The sequence below is a fragment of the Aptenodytes forsteri genome, unplaced genomic scaffold (genome assembly GCF_000699145.1).
Source record: "Aptenodytes forsteri isolate BGI_AS27 unplaced genomic scaffold, ASM69914v1 Scaffold102, whole genome shotgun sequence".
In the NCBI taxonomy this organism is placed as follows: Eukaryota; Metazoa; Chordata; class Aves; order Sphenisciformes; family Spheniscidae; genus Aptenodytes; species Aptenodytes forsteri.
The window spans coordinates 440,979-463,054 of NW_008795771.1; the positions used below are offsets into that span (position 1 = coordinate 440,979).

At 39.3% G+C, this 22,076-nt stretch overlaps 1 protein-coding gene across 1 annotated transcript in view; it reads right to left on the minus strand.

Moving 5' to 3' along the window:
* Positions 1-399: 399 nt before the first annotated feature.
* GABRA4 (gamma-aminobutyric acid type A receptor alpha4 subunit) overlaps positions 400-22,076 on the minus strand; it is a 28,933-nt gene continuing 7,256 nt past the window's right edge. The window contains exons 7-8 of the mRNA XM_009283594.1: positions 18,824-19,083; positions 400-933 (exon numbers count right to left, since the gene is read on the minus strand). Coding sequence (XP_009281869.1) covers positions 400-933; positions 18,824-19,083 — 794 coding nt within the window. The remainder of the gene's footprint in view (positions 934-18,823; positions 19,084-22,076) is intronic.

The window sequence follows — 22,076 nt, forward strand, 5'->3', positions numbered from 1 at the left end:
AATGCTGTGTCCGGACAGCAGTGCTGGGTGCCTCAGGGATTTATAATAATCAACATGCGTATTCCTAGCAGTCAAGATGTGTTCCACTGCACAGCTGTGCACCTCTGCCTTTGATTTGTTTGGGGTGCATGTTCCTCCCAAAGGCAAGTTCTGTGTAGCCAGAGTAGTCTGTCTGAAGAGAGTGACGGTTCACTGCTAGCTGAAGGGAGGAAGACAAATCTGTTACCCATTACTCTGGTAGGAGTTAACTGATTATCCCCAATAACTCCAGCCTTTACAATGGGAAAGTAGCACACAGCTTTTATAAATAAGAATTATTGACCTTTTTAAATAGTTTCAGAAGAAGAAACTCTGCATCAAATGTGAGTATAATTTAGGAACTACTACATAGCAGCAAAACTACATTAGACTTTCTGATTTTTCCATGGTATCCTTGGATAGATACACCACCCAGTAGACCATGTTAAATGCTCCGAAGGTAACAGGAAATAAAATGCGTGCATATTTGTCTATCTTACTCGTGCCAGAGTGGGAGGCGGGGGGAGCAGGTGGTGTGACAGCAGATGGCTTTGCAGATGCTCCTAATGTATTAGGTGTGGTGGTCTGAATCTGCTCCAGTCTAGATCCAAGCAAGTGCTGAATGGAAGGGGATCCAGCTGTGGCATGCTGGGATACAAATCCAGTTAAAATTGGGGTAGAAGGAGGAGCTGGAGGGGTAGCTCTTGCAGAAGATAATGTCTCTGATGCATTGATGCGTGTGAAAGGGTTGGGACTTGATGCAGAAAGGGAGTGGGATGTAATGTCAGAAGACCCCTGAGCTACAGAGGGAGGCTGGATGGAGCTGTGCCTTGTGTCAATTCGGCTCCCACCATCAGCTTCGGACTGTACTGTGGCATTCGTTCTTTTCCTCACATTTGAATTGGCATCTGTACTCTGCAAAGTTAAAAAAAAATACTATTTATTTTAAGAACGACTAAACAGAAGCGATGGAAACTTTATAACCAAGCATTATCAGAATAATACTCACAAATATAACCAGTAGCTTGATCCTGAAGCACAAAGATACCGCATGCTCATGATAATAGATTTAATAGCATATAAAGTGATAAACAAGAGTTCCTTTTACCTGTGGCTGGAATACCAGGGTGAACACATCTGATGCATCACACTCCGTGTGATGTGGTACCTATGTAAACTTAATACCACAAGGCTAAGGATTCTTGGGTTAGCATTGGGGTTTTTTCCCAGGCTCATGCTCAAAACAAAATTCTCTGATGTTTACTTATTTCTCCGATGATATAAAAACATTCTAGATACAACTTACCAGCCATGATGGTTTACTTCTGTTTCATATCTCCAGAAAAGTAACTACCATATATTAGGAACTCTAGTCTGTCTTCTATAGTAGATGCTATTAAAATGCAAGTATTTACCAAACCAAGTTACCACATTGCTGCTCTTTCAGAAATAAAGGCAGTGCTTTTCCACATCAACCACAGGCAATAAATTCTCCAGATGCAATTGAACCAGTGAATAAATCAGTCTTTCATCAACTACTCCTTTCCATTAATTAACTAAGAAAAGTCGTGAATTCTCCATCACTTGATGTCTTCAGGCAAGTCTGGTTGTCTTTCTGAAAGATATACTTAAGCCAAATAGTACTTATTAGGCTGCATGAGAAACTGAAATATAAATAAGGAAGTACAGATGGGAAATCCAGCAGAGTTTAATATTTTATTGACTTCTGGGAGTGGGACTCAGGCTCTGCCTCTCTTCTCTGCATTTAAGAGGAAGCCTAACATCTCCTGAACCTCCTTCTGGAAGGGTACCTGAAGAACAGACTTTTGAACTTTCAGCCCTACACCTAAAATATAATATAAAACATATTATATTTTGGATATAATATGTGAATATATTTTATGCAAAGGCTCACTGCTTCCCAAAAGACAAAGATTTATTGGCAGATAGGGTACATATACTCAACAGCAGCAATAGAGGTCTAAATACAGGCAGGATATGTAACAATCACTTGTTATATATCAAAAATCACGTTTAGCACCTCTCTGATGATACCGTTCCCAAGCATTGCCCTGCACGACACCTGCTGTGCCTTTGGCTCCCCTTCCTTTCCCCCCTACCAGAGAACACTGCCAAAGCTCACAGCACAGGAAAAAGAGAGAGAAAGTGGGCAGCATTCTCTCCTCCCTCCTTCATCCAACAGCAACTCTCTCCAGCTAAGTGCCAGAGAGCAGTAATGGAGAACGACTCAGGTGTCATTCAAGGTACTAGTACCTTGAGTAATGAGAAGAGTGACAACCATGTCTGTCTGCTGCATCGGTTGGGCTTAGCTGTTTTGCTCAAAGAAACAGAGAAATGGGAGCTGAAAAAGAAATCTGAAAAAGCAATTACCAAAAAAAAAAAAAAAAAAAAATCACTTGACATCTCCAGTACTCCCACCATGGCCAGAATGCTGGTCCCAAATCCTGTTAATTGCAGTACAAATCAGTCACTGGCAATACTGCTGGCTTGAATTTATCTGAAGCTGTCACAGATATATGCCAGTTCATGGCTGATGTATTTGCCAGCTCATGGTTGATATATCAAAGAATCCCTCTTAGGTTTCACAGTTTTCCTTCCTGCATAGAAGCGTGTCACTCCCTTTTATTTATTTTTCTGCATCTGCAATCCAAAGAAGCAGAGGACTGGAATAAACACCAGAGGAAACTGGTATTTCCTGAAAGAAACACTAATTGCACTGTTTGAAAGGGAAGTCTGAGTCACTCTTCGGGAAGTGCAGAAGTACACACAGGTGTGCAATTTGGATACTTTCACACTGGGTTGTCAATGACCCTGGAATAGTAAAGCAGCTTTCAAGACTGCTAAATTGAAATTATAAAATACAATCAGGACAGGAGTGCATTTACTAGAGACTTGGGAATACCTGACGGAGTATTTCATGTTACTTGAAGGCTTGCAAAGCTAAGCACATGCAAGTCATCGATGTTCACTGTCCCAAAAAATAGCTCTGTGCTATGAAGAAGCTGGCACTACAGTCATTGAGAAGAGGCGAGTTTTACCTTCTACGTGCAGATCCTTGGACAACCTGGCTTTGCTCAAGTAAGATTCTCCCATCATAAAGCTCTCAAGCAGCGCCTGGGGAGCAAAAGCCCATGGGCTGGGACAGGGGTTGCAAAGTAGATCTGCACTGGAACTAAGACATGTCACGCTTCCCTCCTGCTCTCTGCCTACATTAGACCAGTAGCTTAGAAGTAGTGCTGTTGGAGAATAGAAATACCACATCTTCAATCACTCCAAGCACAACCATAGAAGAAGGGTCCCAAGAGTAGTACAGAGAATTAAGTGCAATTCACTGAGGCACCGCCTAACGCTCCTGCTCACTTGTACTGTCACCTGTTTTCAAGGGCCACCTCAGTATCCTTCCCTTCTGTGCATCATCAACCACAAACACTGGTAAGACAGACAGGTAACATCCAGGCTCCTTCTCGCATTCCAGCCATCTCTATTTCTTTTGTGGGAACTTGTTTCTATTGATGTTTGCATAATACCTCCTCTTCCCCCCACTTCGGCTGTCATCTAAGTAACCAAATAAGACCTGTTGCTATTTAATTCACTACTCATATCCCATTACAGTGCTTATGATCTAATAATCAACCTGATCTAGTTGAAGATGCCCCTGCCCACAGCAGGGGGTTTGGACTAGATGACCTTTACAGGTCCCTTCCAACCCAAACTATTCTATGATTCTATGATTCTAGAATAAAATTATCTATACTATTTCAGATGGTCAATACGTGTAACTGTTTAAAAGTCTACTGGGCATTCTCTTTCTTGCCACTGATACACAAAACTTCCAATATTTCAGGAACCTTAAGTTTAGAGAGAAACCCAGTTTCCTCAAAAGTATTACAATGTACACATAAAGCCCAAACAGATAATATCGTAAGATATCACAATATAGCACTGCATAAGAAGCCCCAAAAATATGGATACATTTTTTGTTAATTCTCTGGAAACGACCTTCCAAGCACTCAGAGCATGGAAATTAGAAATGCTATTTCTAAGATGCTCCACAGGCAACGTATCACTGAAAACTGGTTGTCCTTGCATAATGTCATCGTAATAGTTTGGATTTGTGTTCTTGAATTGAACCTTGTCCTTGAAACGTACTGAAAAAAGCATATTCCATGGAGAGAGATGTTACGTTACACATGGAAAGGCAGGGGCTTTGACCACTGCTGGAGCAGCCTGTTAACCATTAATACGCACTCTAACAGTGCTGGGAGCAACTTAAATATTGGAGATAGAAAATCTCCTGGGTCAGTGCTTAGCTCCAATACCTTATGCACCCCAGAAGCCCTAAGGGGAACACACTCCAACTCCTGTCCCCAGTAGGTTTTGCAGACTCAGCGTGCACCAGCAAAACAAGAGGCAGGCAGCCTGCCTCACTGCTCCCTTTTTTAACAGGACAGCTGTATCACTCACGCTGTGAGTGGCGAGCACCCAGCTCCGTGCCTTGTCAAAGCTGAGCAGAATGCACACTCATTGCCAGGGTGGCCTCACCAGCACATTGCCCACCACCTCCCCTCAAATATCCTTTTTTTGCACTTGCTTTACTCAAGACTATATCATGACAATAGCTCATTCTCCTCCTTCAAAGCACTCAGGTGTGTCTCCTTTTTGGTTTCTCCAGTTGAAAAGCTTCTAGCAAAAATTCTTGTTATCAGTTGTGTACATATGATCCCTCTATATTCCTCTATTTAATGTTATAAAAATAATTCATTTCTTCCTACATTAGCCTATTCCTCCTCTGTACTGATGCCATCTCACAACTCTACATCACCTGAAGATTAATGCCAAGGTCACTAATAAAAATATTAAACAAGGCTGATTCCACGGCCAAGCCTTAACAAACCAAATTCTGTTGACATCAGCAGAAGTCAGGTTAATCACTATATTGCGAAACATAGTAAAATGCTTCATTCGGTTTGTACTAAGCAAAACATTCCAGCTATGGTGCATACCCCTAGTAAAAGGATGTGATAATGACAACCTGACCAACAAAATTATATACATATGTAAAGCACTTGCTGCCTGCCAAAATTATTTTACTTCGTCTTTTTAAAAATAACAGCAAGAAACACAAACCTACTGCCTATTAGTAGCTTTTAGTTTGGAGGCATGAAAACAAGAAATAAAATATGAAAATCAAATGGAAACCAAATTAAATGCAGCCCAAGAAATGAAAGTATTATCCAAGTAAAGACTCCTTTCTGAGGGCAAGTCAGGAAACCACTCAATTATCCTGAGCCAACAGAGAGCTGCTGTGCTACTCCAGATGGGGCTCCACAGGAAATACTGAGTCCACATTTTTTATATTCTCACTCTACATTGAGAAAGGATCTGATTTTCTGGAGGCGTTTCAGTGAGATTTTTGGGAGACATTTAAAATGGTATAGCTCAGGAATGCAGAATGGGAGCCTGGAAGCTACCATAAAAGGCAGTGTATTACAGCATGCAATGCCAGCCTTAATACATTTGATAAAGATTGCCCTTCTATAAATACAACAACTTGCTGCTTACATAAACGTCACCTCACCCTTCTTTTGAAATAGCCTATCATTCTGACTTGGTCCAACAGGCTCCACACTTCACAACCACCACCAAACCAGAAGTTTTTAAGTACTTTGCTTTGCTGTATCCTCCTTCAAGAGGAAACCTTCTTGCTATTGATCCTGTTGGGAGAATTCAGCCTCTGAACCTTAACTGGAAGAAAGACTGAATAAAAGTTTCAAAATCCTGGGCAATTTCAGAGCACAATTCCTGTCCATGCATAGACAAAGTTCTCAAGAGCTCTGATAATAATCTAAGAATATATATTTTTGTTATAATTGTAGGACATCTTCATTGGATAAAGCTCTGTGGTTGGCTGGGATATGTTAATGCCAAGAATCTACAGCACTGATCTCCTATTTGATTTTTAACAGACAAGATTGGCAACAGTAGAAACTAAGTTTCAGCCTCCATGGGACTTCAAACATTTATCACCAAGACTTTGATTTAGGGACACTAAAAGGTACAACATGCCAGAGGTAGACAGGTGACTGCACTAACAAAGCCAAGGAATTGACCAAACATAGGGAAGTGTGAACTCCAGTCTTTTTCAGAAGAGACTGATAATCACTCCTTCTTTCTATTAGTCCATACAACTAAAAAAAAAGAAGAAAAAAAAAAAGCTCAGTGCAAGAGATTTAGAAAGCTCCCATCTTATGCATTAGCATACCTTACTGGGGGGGCAAGGGGCCATAGGATAGGACAGGAGGTTCAAATACTGTCAGACAGGGAAATAACTGAATCTGTTCACATCTCCCGTCTCCTGGAGAAGTGTTCCAGTTATTAAGCCTGGGACACACCTCTGCCTCCCTATTTGTTGAAAACAGCTGGAGCATGCTAGTTGTAAACAGCAGTTCCTGAAAGCCAAGCTTACACATCCGAAGCCCCCCCCCCCCCGGGGCCCCCCCCGCCCGGGCCTCCGGGGGGCTCCGGGACCGGTCCTCCCCCTCTCCGCCGGTACCGGGCGTTCGCTGCGGGGCTGCAGTTGTATGCAGGACTGAGATCCCACCAGGTCTGTAGATTATGTGCTACAACATCCAAGTTCTTTAGGGAATTTGTGTACTAAAACTAAAGAAACAAGCAAAACCTCACTGCAGTTTACAATCAAGAGGTGCAGTCAGATGACGGTGCTCCATCTGGCTGGGATTCAGCATTCTGGATTTGAGGTTTCAGCATCAATCCCTTAGAGACCTGGATCTCCTCAGGCACCAAGTTGTATGCAGGACTGAGATCCCACCAGGTCTGTAGATTATGTGCTACAACATCCAAGTTCTTTAGGGAATTTGTGTACTAAAACTAAAGAAACAAGCAAAACCTCACTGCAGTTTACAATCAAGAGGTGCAGTCAGATGATTTACAGCTCAGAGCAGAGCATGTCAGATCTTTGCAAAGATGTAGCCTTCTGAGATATCAGTGCAAAAGCATGTCACAGAAGTGACTGGTAATTCCTAGCACTTCAGCTAAGAACTGTTTTAGTTCTGGGGTTTGGTTGTTCTGCCCACCCTGAATAATAATAATAGGCACATATTCTAATTGGTGGACTTAGTAGTGTTAGGTTGGACTCGATCTTAAGGGTCTTTTCCAACTTAAATGATTCTATGATTCTAATTTACGTGAGGTGATAATAGACTTCCACCAAATTTGGTACTAAACCCATTAAAAAGACACCAGATCTGGAATAAAATAATCTAAACCCTCTATTCCATAGAGGACAGCTGTGTTCCCTGTAGTTTGAGAGTCAACTAATGACTCGCCAAATTAAATTTATTTGAGAAGATGGAAACTGTTTTATCATGATCAATAAAACAGCATGCAGTATGCAAAAAGCTTTTGAAATACTTACTGTATTAAAAAGCATAGAGATCTTGCTTTAATTTTAAGCATCACATGCTATTTTGCAGTGGTTTTATCTTTGAAAGAACTGAAGTGGGGAAAGATACATTCAGTACAAATTCTTCCTGTGTAAAAAGTCCTGATGTAAGATGCCCTTTTGCTAGTCCCAGAGCAGAAACTCCATTTTATTTGGCATGAAGATAACTAAACCAACCTCCTTGCAGGCATGTGTAAAATGTGGTAATTAATGCTGTATCCGTCCCTTGACAAGTGGATTCACATGCAATTGACCATGAATAATACAATGAACGCCGCCGTTAGCACACTTCAGTGTGGAGCAATTTGGTAGTCAGCTTCTATGACAGAATGTATAAAACAAAAAAAAACCCCAAAATTTGTGGAGCAAGTTTGGTAGTCAGCTTCTATGACAGAATGTATAAAACAAAAAAAAACCCCAACAGATCTATTGCAAAAAATCAATTCTCACATCATTTGCTTTTGCATTTAAGCTCAACTTTGATGGATACTGCTGTTTACTACCACACTAAAATGATGCACAAATATGAGTCAATCTAAACTCTTCAATATTTAACAAGGTTTGCACACTATAAACAGCTGCTCACATAATGTGGAAATTCTGAAACTTTCTCTAAGCCTACATAAGCCTTGACTTGAGCCAAAAAAATAAACTACTGGATTGTTTTGTATGTATTACCAGTTTTTGACAAGCAAGCCAATTTTGCACTTCAATGAAGTCAAGATTGCAAATTTAGCATGAACTGAAGTAGCATGCAGCAGCTGAGCTGAGATTCACGGGAAGGGGATCATCAGCACAGCAATATACAATACTGAACTGACAAACTTAGTCATCTTGTTACAGAACAAAGAGAGCTGGTAACAACCACAGTGTGTATTCCCTATGATAAGGCCAACCTAGAATCTGTAAAACAAACAAGAACATTATTTTAAAGTCACATGCCAAGTCCTGGGGAGAATGCAGCAATGATAAAAGTGATTACCAGGGCATCAGGCAACTTTATCCTCAGGACTGTATTTAAGAACGTAAGCACCGAGAACACTGCAAGCTGTGAGAAATTCTTGTGTTGGTACAGCACTGTACGGAGTTAGTTCCTTCATATAAGTCAAGAGCATCTTCCTCCAGCCTGTTAGTGCTCTACACAGCAGCTTCAACTCAGTCTCTGCAATTTTAAATTGCTTCATCGTTTGTATGATGGATACATTCTATCGGGATTTAAATCCAAAGTAAGCAGTTCCTACTGCCTGAGCTAACAGAGAACCAGGAGTACTACACATTAAAACTAGGGCTATGCATTTGCAATATAATTCAGAGCTATTCTTCTAATCTGCCTCAGCACTCCTTGGAAAATAGTTCAGCAGTCCTGGGGTTGGATATATAGACACTTCAGAAGACGTGCGTCAGCCTCATCCTACGACAGACCTTCACAGCAACATTGTGCAAGGTCCCAGGGCTGCTTTTGCACCGTTTGTTTACTGAAACACAGAGTTCATTGCTGCAGGCCAATGCATTTTCTAGATCCTTAGCAGATCTTTCACACAGGATTTCACTAAAGTGGTATCTCTCTCTGGGACAGAGGCAGTACAATAGTTAAAGCAGTAGCTTCTACTTTCTCAGGGATAAATTCACAGCAGAATTTACAAGTCACAACACCACCATCTGGTACCAGTCCTAGCAGGAGAGAGCTAACGCTTCGACATCCAGCAAGCAGCTGTCAAAGCTGGAGAGAAATGCCCTGGGTAGGATGAGAGCCTAGATTACATGCCTTTGCAGAAGCAGCCATCCAACTCTACCCAGCGCTCTCAGCTCTGAGCTCTTTCCTGAAGCTAGGCAGCAAAGTCACACTGAAAAGACACACACAAAAAGACTTTGTCCTCCTCTATAGTAACCCAGAGACCAGGACGGGAACCTAGGTTTGGTGATAGGAGACCTCTTCTCAAATCTGCCCTGACCGTCACAGGAATATCAACACAGGCTTCCCACATCTCAAGCGCTTTGCCACCAGGCCACTGGATAGTCTAGGACAAGTGGTCCTCGTTCCTTGTTATAGATGTTGCATTCTGCACACTTCAATCTCACCCTCCAGTTGCAGTGCATGCACAGACGAGCTGGCTCCAGAATCAATTGCTCTCCTTCACCCTGGCCCCATATAAATTATTTAACATAACAAGAGCAGCTTCAATAGGAACTTAACATCCCGTGGACTACCTAGGAGTCTGGTTGCTAATACAATTCTCCAAGACAGAAGGGGCAGGACTCAAGCCAGCTCAGACTCCCACGTAGGGTTTGTGGGAGGCTGTATCTAACAGGCATACTGGCCATTCAGGTGAAACGGAGTAGGTATTTTTCCACCTAAGATGCATGGCAAACACTTTGGAAACTGCAAGTCAGTTCTGTACATGCCTACCCAGGGAAGTTTAGTAACTAAGCCTTTTAGGTGCCTAATCACCATTTTGGATACTTAATCTCCCTAAGTTAAAAACAAAACAAAACAAAACACAACACAACACCGCCTGACAAGAGTACCACAATCAAAGCAGTTTTAAAACCACATGGAAGAATTTTAATTGTTTATTAGAATAATCAAGCATATAACAAAGAGGTGTTACTATAATGAAATGAAAAGTGAACAGTAAATAAACATCTTTACACCTCACTGTTAATTTTACAAGTCTAAAATTAGAGCCTTCCATGACAGCACTATTAAACCTTCAGCAAGACACAGGTAAATTAATATATAGGAAGGTCAGTGATGTGCTTTATGAAAGCATAGGTTTCCCAAATTGGGAGATCTCAATTAATTCCAACAAAAACTCATACAAAAATTGGAAGGCTTAAAGCAACCAAAAGTCTGGCATTACTTACTGTTTAGCTGCAACGTGAAAATTGTTTGTGTGGTAATTTAGCAATATTTTCCTATTAAATTCTATCATAGTGGTTTTTATCCTTACCATTCTTTCCTAAGGAAACAGTCTGTTCTGCGAGGACATTATACAGTCTGCCAAATTCACACCATTTGACATTTACCAGGGAAGTAGCATGTTGCCATCAGTGTAAATAATGCTGCTTGTCCCAAATCCCACTGAGTCACCATATTGCCATGCTGCTAGCAAATGCACAACTTGGAGGAGAAATCTACCATGTTTTACTATTATGTTGTAAAGCCAGTCAATCAAAATTTTACTGGAATAGTACTAGAGATTTTGTTTTGCCTTACAGAGCCCTGGAATATGACCAAGTAAAAGCTCCACCTGCCACAAAATACAAGGAATTCTAGTCCATAGGTTTAGGAGTGCGAAGAGCAATGTAGATTATTTGGGGAGAAAAAGTGAGGGGAGATAAGCTCTAAAAGCCAGTGCACCATCCATACTGCTCATTTTGTGATCTGAATTTTGTGATGGGAGGGGAGGAGAGGTAAGAGCAGCACTCCACCTTATGTTCTACATGCCTAAAAGTGCATGAGGTGGAAGAAAAGTGAATTCAAGGTTATAGAGATACATAAATCAGAAAAAGCTTTTTTCAAAAAAACGGATGCAATATTTATGTCAAATAAACCCATCCACCTGTGTGGTCTTAAGAGCCATATACATGCATACATATATGTATGTATGCATGTATACGGTTCTTAAGTACTGGTGTGTACAATTCTTAAAGATTTCATTTATATCATGACAAAAATAAAAGAACTGAAAACATAACTACAGGGAGGGGTAAATAAATCTATTAGGATAAGTTGTGTGCTAACCAACTGTGGAGGTGCCCTGTATAACATCTATGAAAGGAAGAAGAACAGCTGATTAGGGACCAAAGACCTTCATTATTTTCTGTATCTTTCAATTTTCAGTGACCTTAAAGCTGTAGTTAAATTTGCTTCAGTAGTTTGCTTAAAATGCCTTGAACACTCATTGCCTCGTAGATTTTCCCAAGCCTCTCAACATTGATTTCTTCTGACTCCAATTTTCCCAGTGTAAAAATGAAGCCAGCTAGAAACCTCACACACAGCTGTGAAACTCAATTGCAATTTGTGTCATTGGGCTCACCAGTATTGAAAACTCTTTGCGGAGAGGAAACAAAACTGAAATTTAAATATAAATACAGAAAAAGGTTTAAGCAGAAAATATGAAGAGCCTTGTGTTTAAAGGCTTATTTATTTAAAAATAATCATCACAGGGAAAACGATAAACTCCCTGACAATTTGCATTATAAGGGATGCTGAACAATCTGAAAATCTTACTCCTGTCACCATACAGGTTTATTCTGACTTAGTGTTTCTGAAATGCCACCACATTTTTTTTTTTGAGTACTTAATGTTTGCCCATACAAAAAAAAGAAAAAAAAAAAAGGAAGGAAATTGCAATTAGATCAATACAAGACCTTGCTTAATGCCTGCAACTGACATTAGTAATAAAAGTTATTTTCATGCTAAACAGGATTGTATTGCTTATTCTAATGACGAAACCATAAGGAGTGTGTCTTTTCAGTAGATCAGCACGATGACAGAGAAGGGCACTTAAGAGTATTTTAAAAAATAAAAACAATGGTTATACTAGAAAATACTACACCCCACTTGAAAGATCGACATTACTGAGCTATGCTTTGGTTTCCAAAATAAAAGCCCTATCCTAATACCATTTAAATTAAGTCTTCCAGTAACTACAGCAAACACTGTCAGGTATTTGAGCATCAGCTGAATAACAGCAGAGCACATCCCCCATATTCCCTTGCCTACTATTGTGGCAGTTCATTATCATACTTATAGAAAACGGAAGAGTGAGCAATTACCACATCTCCTAGTAAGGTTTAGGGAGATAGCACTGCAACAGGATTTCTTGTTTAGTTATAAATCAGGTGTTGAAACTAAACTCCTGCTTTTTATGCATATTTAAAAAAAAATAAAATAAAGAACCCAAACAAAAAGCATTTCCACTATCAATAAGAAAAACCTCATTCCCAAACCTTGAATTCCAACAATTTTGTTCATTTTATCAGCACCCAGTCTTTTTTTTACATCACAGGTAAGTGATACATTGCACACTTCCAGTAATTACTCTGCTCACTTCACAGTAAACAAATGTTTCTACTTCCAGCGTAAATTCATTCCACAACTCAACCATGTTAAAGACAGAGCAGTATCAGGTTCTTGGAAAGAGACCAAATTTTTTAATATAATACTTTAATTTATGCTATTTAGAAAGACCTACTATGTGAAAAAAGACATACTATGTGAAATATTAAGAAAACCACTTCAAATTGTACACTCCATATTTATGCAATCATATTGTTTGAGCACATATTTAGCTTTATACATCGCAAGTAGTGCCAGTTGCTGGGTAGGACTATCTAAGTCTACCGAAGCAAGTAAAAAACAAAAACCAAAGACAAACAACAACAAAAAACAAACAAAACCAAGCAAGCAAACAAACAAAAAAAAAAAGGGAAAAAACCCACAAAACATCGTACCTGAGCATCACAGCTAATAAAATAATTTAAGAACCATTTTGGATCTATTCTATCTACAGGTTTCCAAACATTCAACGTTCCCACTGCAGCATTACCCCAGGTAGTCATCCTCTCCTATCTTTCAAATAGCGTACAGTACGAAATGTGCCAGTTGTTTATGACCTGCATCCACTCTCATCCTACTTAAACATGATGCCAGCATATTATGACCGTAAATCATAGATAGCAAAAATGTTGTCTAATGAAACTAGAGCAACAGAAAATTGTGAATAATTTCTTTGGCATGTTAACATGGCACAGCAGCCTCCCTTTGTATGGTCCTGTCCTCGTATTTGCATGAACTCTATGCATTCCTTGAGCCTGAAGTCCTTCATTAGGATCTGAGCTTTAAATTCCACTGCCCTCAAAAAAAAAAAAAAGGTAACACCCTAGGCAGTGTAGAAGTAGTGAAGCAGCAACAAAATGATTATTATATTTAAAAACTGAAATGCTGTTCCAACTGCAGGACTATTCAAGTCACACAGAAGAGGTAGGCTATGCATCCACACAAGGAGCTGAGTAAACAGACCATCACCTTGTGGTCCAAGTACCACCATTAAGATCTGTCTGCTCTTCAGATAAGTTCCTCCACATATGTGAAAAATGGGGTTAGCTCCACTTCTCTGTTTACTGGGACAGGGGAAGGTATCTTTCTACTAGTCCAAGGAAGAAGCAAAGAAATTAAGCGGTAAGTGCCTTTCCCAGTACCTTCCAGTACTACTCTAGAGATGGTACATTTTATGCACCTCTCTGCATTACACACTATGTCTACTTATTCAGAAAGAAGTTTTGGTTCAAAGGTTAAAATTTCCACTTTCACTTACAGTCTAGGCCTTAGACACAAGACACACACACACACAAAAACAACAAAAAAACAAAACAAACAAACAAACAAGAGAAGCATTCAGCCTATGGCCTCTGGATTGTACCCAGCCCATCAGAACAATTCATCCAGCCCAATCCTTGCTCTGGAAGTCATGAGACAGGGCACAGAGTTGGGAACAGAGATTAATTGCTCCAGATGTTTATTCACCAAACGCTGCCAAAGGATCCCCACTCTCCCCCCACCCCCATCATGTAACTTGAGCTGTGGCCATCATATGACTAAAAGGCAAGTACTCCCCATCACAGAAAACACATCTTAAATCACATGAAAGCACGTATGAAGGTTGTCCACATGACAATGTTTCTTGTAAACTTGTCAGGTACACGTCAGTCACATATCACCCCAGCATGGATCCTCCTGGTGAGAAGAGGAGTGTGCATCTATGTGGCACTGCAGAGTTTGACCCTTCAGTTCCTCCATTAGATGCTATGGGGCGTACTTAAGACTATGTGACACTTAACTGGCTTCAGAAAAGAGAAAGAAAGTTCAAGAATTATCATCCACTTGTGACTGAGTTTGAAGAAATTATTCCATTCAAAAGGTTTGTTTGAGCCTGACCTGTTTTTTCAAGTTTCACACTCTTAACAAACAGCTGAGGTTGAAGCTCATGCTAACAGTGTTTAGGAGCCTATTTTTGAAAACTATTTTTCAGTAGCATTCTTCATCTCCAAAATCGGGTAGGTCTTTAAAAATAAACTTCATAGGAATACAGTGAAAAGGAAATAGTGCAGAAGCATAAAAATAGACTCAGGAGTCCAATAACAACCTATAAATCGTTCATTCCCATCACACACTGACTTGCAACAAGACTTCTGCTTTTACTAAAGAAAGGAGTTCAGAACATTTAGGGACAGGTTCATTCATTCTAACCTGAGAGCATTTTAACTTGCTCCCAAGACAAGGATATTACAGGAGACACCATGGTGTAAGTCATCTGTCTTGGCTTAGACAGACTCCAGTACTATCTCGCTGTGGCTGACAGAAGGGATGAGTGAGGTTGTCCAACTTCCTTGAGAACTCAAGGCAGATCTCAAACAAGCTGGGTACTACTCATGGGATGTCTACTGCAGAACTGCACTCCTCCTTATGGCAACATATTGTTTGTATCAGAAAGTTATAAGCAACAAGAAGAAAGAGTTGAAATGGGGCGCAGAGGGGGAGGAGGGTAAAAAAAGGTTGAATAATACCATGGCTAAAACCAAATCGAGTGATAGAGGAGCACACAGTGCATCTGCAGGCACTACAAAGGCTGTCTGCTCACCCCTGCCATCCCCAGCCCAGTAAATTAGCTTGACAGCAGGGTTTTTTGTTGGAATTAACACAGTTCAGATTACTTGGCTAGCATCTGAAATTCATTTAATGCTTACTGTAATCAATATACTGATCAGTCACACTCACTGTGTGGCTCCAAAAAAGTAAATATAATTACACAAGAGAATAACTTAGAAAAGCTTATAGACCACGTTTGCTACAGTAAAGATGTATTGGTTGTGATAAAGAAATACATAATATGAATGAACACATCCCATATCATTTGATCATAATGATAGGAGTTGCCTTTGATCCAAGACAACTGGAAAAGTGTTTCTGGCTGAAAAGAAAAAAAACCAACCCACCACCAAGAATTCCAATTAGCATGAGTAATACATGAACTGATTCAATATAGAAAACCCACTTTAATTCTATGGTCAGAAATTGGTCAAACACATACATGTCAAAAAAAGACTTCCAATTACATGCAACTTCTCTTTATTTTACCAAATTTTACTATTAATATGCCTAATTTCTAGTACTATCAGATAGTAAAATCCCCATGTTCTATAGGGAATCCCGTTTCATAGCCCAACTTGCTCCCTCCTAGAACCCTTCTAGCACAATCCCACCATGTTACTGGAGAAAAATAAATAAATAAATAAATGTAACCATCCAGTGAATAATGCAGAATCAACAGCCCATAAAATGAAACCCTCATTTAAAAGTATAATATCACCTTGTTTGTTTTCCTTAACAGCCTCAATTGCTCTATATTTTTCTTGTTTTCAGGGGACCTATAAAGATGGGACCTCAACTATGAAAAGTCCGTGCAGCCAGCTGTATGCCATTTCAAAGCAGGCAAAAGTACAGGGCTAACAGGCATAAGAGAGGGATCTTCCCCTCCAATAAGTAGAAGATCCAAAGCAGGTTGCAAATGGTGAGATACACACTAGAAAGAACTGTAGGGTTTAGTTATTCAGGCATCTTCTTTCCCAATTTACCCACACTTCCTCCCTGGGCTAAGTAAAAATTTTTAATTTTGAGAGACTGGCAAATTTACCAGATTAGGCAAAGTCTGTTTGAAAAATGTTTCAAGTTTAAAATAAAACTTTTCCTTGAGCTCTGGCAATTGTATTGCTAACAAAAGAATTTCTAGCACAACAGTGGCAACATAGTACAGACTTTTTTTAAATGCTAACTGGGTTAAGAAATCAAAGCCTATCATTTAGCTATGGAGATAAAATGTGTAGTCTTTATGTTAAGAAACAATGCATACAGATTACATGCTACAGTCAGGCTATTGTCCTGCATTCTTTGTGCACCACAAACTAACAGGGAAGCTGAGACTCTATTATAATCTCTGGTAAATCAGCACCGATTAGACAGTGTATGTGCAGAAAAAAAATCAAATTCATAATAAGGCATAAGAAAATTCTAGATTAGCCTTTTATAAGCAAAACTCAAAATTTTAAGGAGAGAACTATATTACATGTCAGGTTGGAAAGCAGAGTCTAAGAACCATACTAGCTTCTAACGAATTAGAACAGCCATATTAGCTTCTGTTCTGTGCAGCGGGAGACCAGAAGAGAAGTCATCCTCTAGTCATGGAAAGGACTGCACGACAGCTAAGCCTTTATAACAGTACCTGTGGGCTCACCCTGTACGCCTGTCCTGGGAGAGCAAAGACTCAAGGCTTAGCACAGGCATAATGGGAGAAAAAGCCATTAAAAAAAAAAAAAAACAGTTCAAGGTACAATCAACATTATCACTCACTTACATACTCATAACATTAACGTGTAACCCTTCAAAAAAGCAGATTGCTCTCTTGAGTGCTTTCAAGATCCCCAAACCTGTAAGCACACTACCACATTTATCACAGAGGTATTAATAAGCAGTGGAACAGAACTGTTCACATCTCATTTTACCTAGCTTTCAAGTTGGGCAAAGCTGTGTGTGTTCTGTTGTTGCTGTTGTTAAAAAAAAAAGAAAAGAAAAAAACAGAAAAAGAGAGAAAGAGAATTTTCTCCAAAACATGTGTGTAAATGGCTAAGCGTGATACAAGACTGACTTACAGCAATTCTGACCATGACTCAAAACAGTTTTGTTAAGACTCCATCATTGCTACCTGAGAAAAATAATATTTTTCCTTTTGTTTTAATCAAATCTTATAAATAAATCTAGGATAAAACTGTTCTTATGTAATTGATTTTCCTATGGACCCAAGTAAAACCTGACTATCACCAAAAGCAGTATTTATTAACGGTCCTCAGGAGTGCCCAAGATACTATACTAAACTGCATGCCATACAATCAAGAAGCTTAGCATAAACTAATGGCACTAATACCTCTATGTACAAGGCGGACGCTACTATAAACATACTTTTTCTTGTTCCTGTCTCTTACTAGCAGCCAACAGAGTGACAAGTAACAAACTCTTCAGGAGCACATCTATCCTTTTAAGCAGAAATGTGAGCTAACAGAACAACACAACCAGGAGATTGAAAACGCTAATGATCTACGGTAGGAGAGCAAAGAAGAGGAAGAAAAATGGAAGTGGGTGGACAGCAGCTGAGCAGCGATAGCAAATGGAAGGGGTGGGAAGGCAAAAAAGAGCAGATGAATAGGGAAGGAGACAAATGAGATGTGAAAAGAGACAGAAGACAAAATTACCAAGAGTTAGTCTAAAACAGCGGTTCTTAAATCACGGCTCAGCCAAAGGAAATTACAAAGTCAGGCTGACGGGAAGAGTAAATTACAATGCTGCTGTCAGCGTCTTACTTCTTGAGCAGTGTTGCCAAGAGTCAGCCATGGCTGGGAATTACTGACCTGCTGCATGGCTGGTGCAAGTGCTGTAATGACTTTGTTACCTAGGTGTCTCATGAGTAAAAGGAGCGATGCAGCAGAGAGCAAGCATATGGGAATGGGAAAAGGGAGGAAAGGAGAATCACCATTGAGCTCAACTGGAAACGAGATCAAGCCTTCACTAACTGGTCTGCACACTAAGATAGCTACCACACAAGTCACACTTAATCCGAAGCACTATGAAAACTGGAAAGCATTTTGTTAACCAGAGCCCCAAAAGCTTTTCAGGAGTTGAGGTGAGCTCCTGTGCAAAGACACGCAAATTACATAAAAGTGAAATCTATGGTGGACACAAAGGTTTCATCCAGCATTCTTCAAAAATTCCTGAAATTGTAACTGATGAAGAAAGAAAACTCGAGATAGGCCATACACGCAATGAAAGGAGGACTGTGCAATGCTTTAGCTAATTTTAATCCACTAAAGACCTTAGCCACATAAGATAACATGCTGCCCTTATAATCTATAATATCTTGGTCTGTATCATCAGTCCAATCGGAATCAATGTGCAAAGGGAAAGAAAGTTTCCTGAAGATACCCATCCTAACTGACCTTCACCAAAACACAACTAAACATAGAAGAGACTGCAGGTATGGATGGACACAACCTCCTCCTCTCCCCCGAGTTAATCCAATAATGCAAGTAAGAATTAAATCATGTTTTACAGGTTTTTATCATTTAATATAGTGCAGCATTAGCCTTCAATTAGGCTGACTTACACTGCATCGTTAGCTCAGAGGGAACCTGGGAGGAAGTTAAAGGCCTGTTTTTACCGAGAAACACTACCAAAAAGACAGAAAATGTTTGTATAAGCTGAAAACGTACCGTGAGTGTCTCTTCTGTACTTCTTTCCCTTGGTACTGGAGCAACTGGAAATTCAAGAAGGGATTTTACCGTCTTCCTTTTGGCTTTTTCCATTTGAATATTAGTAAAATAGTTGACAGCAGCGAACTCAATAAGAGCAGAGAACACAAAGGCAAAGCAGACCGCTATGAACCAGTCCATGGCAGTAGCATAGGATACTTTTGGCAGTGAATGTCTTGCACTGATGCTCAGTGTCGTCATTGTCAACACTGTGGTTATTCCTTCAAAGAAATAAAGCAAAAGCACTGCTGAATCCAAGTAAAACACAGTGAGAATAGGCAAGCAGCTTCAAACAAAGAATTTTAAATCACTTAGGAGTCCTTTTCTGCTGCTTGTGAATAGTGCATTAGATTTAAGTCACAGCAACCATCAAACATCTATGAGCAGCTATGCACACAAAACAGTTAACCAGTTTTTAAAGGAGGCATGGAAAGCCATGACTTCAGCAGATCATCTACAGTTGAAGAAAACATGGAAGCCTTCATTTCATGTTTTTTTCATGTCAAGTTCAGTAGAATTTCTTACAATAAGTTATTTTCTAAACATTTGAACATAATTTGAGTTGTTAAATAGGGGAGTGCTCCTCAGACCGCAACAAAAACATGGATTTTTCCTGTAATGGGTTCAGAATGCCACCTATTAGTCTGTGCCTGTTCCTCTGATCCCACTTGTAATCCAGTTGCCATTAAGTCATGGCAAATTATTTTGGTGCTAAGGAAAACTAGAATATTATGTTAACAACTCTGTTAATTAAGAAACCATCACCTTATCTTTTAAACCCTTCTGCTACTAGTCAACCGATGAAATTTAATTAGAATTTCATCTTCTGAAAGAACAACTTTTTAATTAAAGTGTACAAGCATGGACACTGAACTCAAAACATGACCACTTCATGGTAATACTTCAAATGCAAATACATGCTGTATCAAACCAAGGTATGGGGTCTTTTTTTCCTTTTTCATCCAAAATATCCTATATCATACAAATGTAAAATACCGAGTATATAGTGAACACTGCATAAGTCCTACCATGATAACCTCAAGGAAGACTGACTACAAATGGAGATGTCTTTACTCTTATGAAAAGAGCACTGTACCCATTTTAATTCAAAATAAAATGCATTTGCTCAGAAGAATTCAAAATAATTAAAAGCATGTTTTCCAACAGGATCCTCACATCCCCTATTCCCTAAATGGTGGTATTCCACCTGGGTAATCTAATATGAAAAAAGCTTCACCTAGACACTGTCATACAGAGAACTGGAGACAATGAAACCAGTCCTTCCTATTGAAGAAGAAAAAAAAAAAAGAAAAAAGAGTAATAGCCAGTTCATGAAAGCACACAGAATATCTCAGAGCAAACTCAGCAGGATAAAAACAGAGATACAAGCTCACAAAACTTTCTTCAGTGGTAAGGTGTTGGAACAACCCACACTGAAAATATTTAAGTCTGAGAAGAAAAAAAAAAATTACGGAAAGCTTTTTTTTTTCCTGGAAGAGACCCATCCCTGCTTTGCCCTATCCTTCCTGATTCTACCTTTGTCCACTTCAAGCAAATAGTTTGTCTGAATTGTCTTCTAAAGACATTTGTTTAATAGATGTAAGAATAGGGTGAAGTGACTTGAATGACCAACCATTCCCCAAATACAAGGAGGAGAGGGGAGGCCGTGACAGTATTATAGTTTACTGCCATAGTCTTTATCACATTTCCCCCTATCAAATCATTCTTCTGGAAGACCTGCAGTTGGCACTGCAATTGCCCTTGGATACATGCCATAGGGATTTACAGAGTAGGGAATTAAATTTGGGTAAAAAATATTATATATACACATGAACTGTAATTACCTAGAGCTAAATACTTGTGAGCTTCTGATTAGAAATGCACATAACCATATAAAAATATATTAAGAGTATGTTAATATAAAAATTAATGTCAAAAACCTGTTTTAAAATTACTGCTGTCCTTCCTCTAAGAAACACCAATCTCCCACAATCACCAGATTCAGGTGTCTGAAGCTCTGACTGCAGAAATCATGACCTGATGTACCTTAGTTCCTTGTGTGTCCTTCCTCTGTTACCTTTGCCAAGTTCTCCCTAATCATGCAGTGTACAATGGAAAGATCTTTTGGTTAGCCTCTTCTGACAGTTCCTCTAGAAAGCTGGTACCATAGCAGGTATTCTGGTTTCATTCCTAGCTCTTGTCTGCAAGATCTCTATCTGCTTTTAAGAAAACCTTTAGAAAACAGGGTCCCTGTTGGAATTTGTCAGAAAACTAAAAAGATACTTTTAGCCATACTTTAAGCCACTTGCTTTCAAAGGCATTTTAAAGACTCATCTGTAACTTAGTGGATGTCCAAACTTTATTATTATTATTTGTTTTCAGTTTCACATATTGATATAATGACACATATTACATCTATTGCTGTATAATTTGTACATTTTCAATTATCACATTTTGTCTGTAAATACAGATTCTACCTTTCCACTTCATGGCAAGACTCCCCTCAAAAAAAGTACCATTATTCAACATTACCGCAAAGGCATGTAAAGTGATATACTAGTTTGCCTAATGTAATGCTTGAGTTGAAAGCTAGTGGGGTTCTGATTAGGTTTACACGTTGTTTCTCCTATAACTAATCATTAACCTTGTCTAATTTGTGATACTAAACAGTGTTCTGACTCCACTTACATGTTTGAATGGGCCGTCATGTAGAAACATTAATTCCTATCACTCTTGACAGCATCTATCCATCTGTAGAAAGGCTTTTTGTAGAACATTCTTTTCCTGATTATTCCTGCTTTAGACTACAGTACATTATAAAGTCAAGACATTGCTCTATAAAGACTGCTTTTAAAAATGTTTTTATCCTACTTCTTTGTTAGGAATCATATTTCCATTTAGGCTTTGTCTTCCATAGGAGCTTTTTTGGTTTTTATTTTCAGAGTTCACTGTAGCATCTCATTCAAGCTGTATTTTGATGAGGGCGATTTTAATATCTTGCGATCATTTTGCTTTTTGAATTCATTTTTGTAATGGCAATGGCAGAAAGGAGATAAGAGCACTAAACATAGAATTACAGTAACAGGATCTAAGCCTTACTCATAGCAAGCTTCCACTGATGACACAGCTATCTTGTAAGAAGACATCTGTACATCTCGCACATTCCCAATCAAATTATTTTAAAAGGATTTTAGAAGGTGTGAGTTCAAGTAAT